This window comes from Pygoscelis adeliae, unplaced genomic scaffold (genome assembly GCF_000699105.1).
Source record: "Pygoscelis adeliae isolate BGI_AS28 unplaced genomic scaffold, ASM69910v1 Scaffold197, whole genome shotgun sequence".
NCBI lineage: Eukaryota > Metazoa > Chordata > Aves > Sphenisciformes > Spheniscidae > Pygoscelis > Pygoscelis adeliae.
In genome coordinates, this window is record NW_008825105.1 from 458,175 (window position 1) to 459,120 (window position 946).

The following is a 946-nucleotide window of genomic DNA, read 5'->3' on the forward strand; positions in this document are numbered from 1 at the left end:
TGGCGTGAAGTCCCCGCTCCCAGCCTGAGGGTCCTTTTCCATCAGTCATGCTGAGCTCCTGCCCGACCCATTGCTGCGAGCAGGCCTGTGCTGGGGTGTGCGGGCTCCCCTGCCAGCTTTGCCCTTGATTTGCTGCCTCCTAAAACAGATCAAGTCCCCCGTTTCACTGTGCCTCGGCAAGAAAGCATTGCAGCGGGGGATGCAGGGAAGCAGGCTCTAGACCTGCATGCCGGTGGCACTGGGACCCTCAGGGCAGATGAGGGGGCTGCATGACATCGGCAGCATACGCGGCCCCGGGCGAGTGACCAGGACCCTTGCTCCCCCAGGGTGACCCTGGTGCGGCACCGCTCCCTGCGGAAATTGCTGCGGGACCGTGGGCAGCTCTCCCACTTCTGGAAAGCCCACAGGCTCGACATGGTCCAGTACAGCGAGGACTGCACTGCCTTCACAGATGCCAACGAGCCTCTCATCAACTACCTGGACGTAAGCGTGGCGGCACCAAGGGTTGGGGGGTCCTGAGTCCCAGTAGCGTGCCACAGACACCCCAAAAGCACATTAGTTTGCATGAGCGGTCCCCAAATGCTTCCCGTAAAGCCCACGTCTGCTAACGGAGCACGCCTGCAGCCAGTGCCCCAGCGTGCCAGGGCTCGCTGCCTGCCCGCTCCTGCCTGGTCCTTTGTTCTCAGGAATGTGATGATGAGAGGGGACAAGGGACCGCATTCATGGCAGGCGCTGCCAGCCCTCTCCCTGCCTGCCACACTCCCCGAGCCTGCAGTGCTCTTGGGCACATGGCGGGGAGACAGATTTCCTCCAAAGCTAACACACACCACACGCATCAGAGAAGACCTCACCACAAAAGACCCCGAGCCAGAGGTGTAGGGTGTTCCCCAGGCCCTTCCCATTCCCCAGCAGCGTGAGGGTCCTGTCCCCACATCCCCTGCCACTG

At 62.4% G+C, this 946-nt stretch overlaps 1 protein-coding gene across 1 annotated transcript in view; it reads left to right on the top strand.

Annotated features, from left to right (window-relative positions):
• CTSE (cathepsin E) overlaps positions 1 to 946 on the top strand; it is a 4,316-nt gene that overhangs the window by 385 nt on the left and 2,985 nt on the right. Inside the window, exon 2 of the mRNA XM_009327349.1 lies at positions 327 to 489. Within this exon, the coding sequence (XP_009325624.1) occupies positions 327 to 489 (163 nt within the window). The remainder of the gene's footprint in view (positions 1 to 326; positions 490 to 946) is intronic.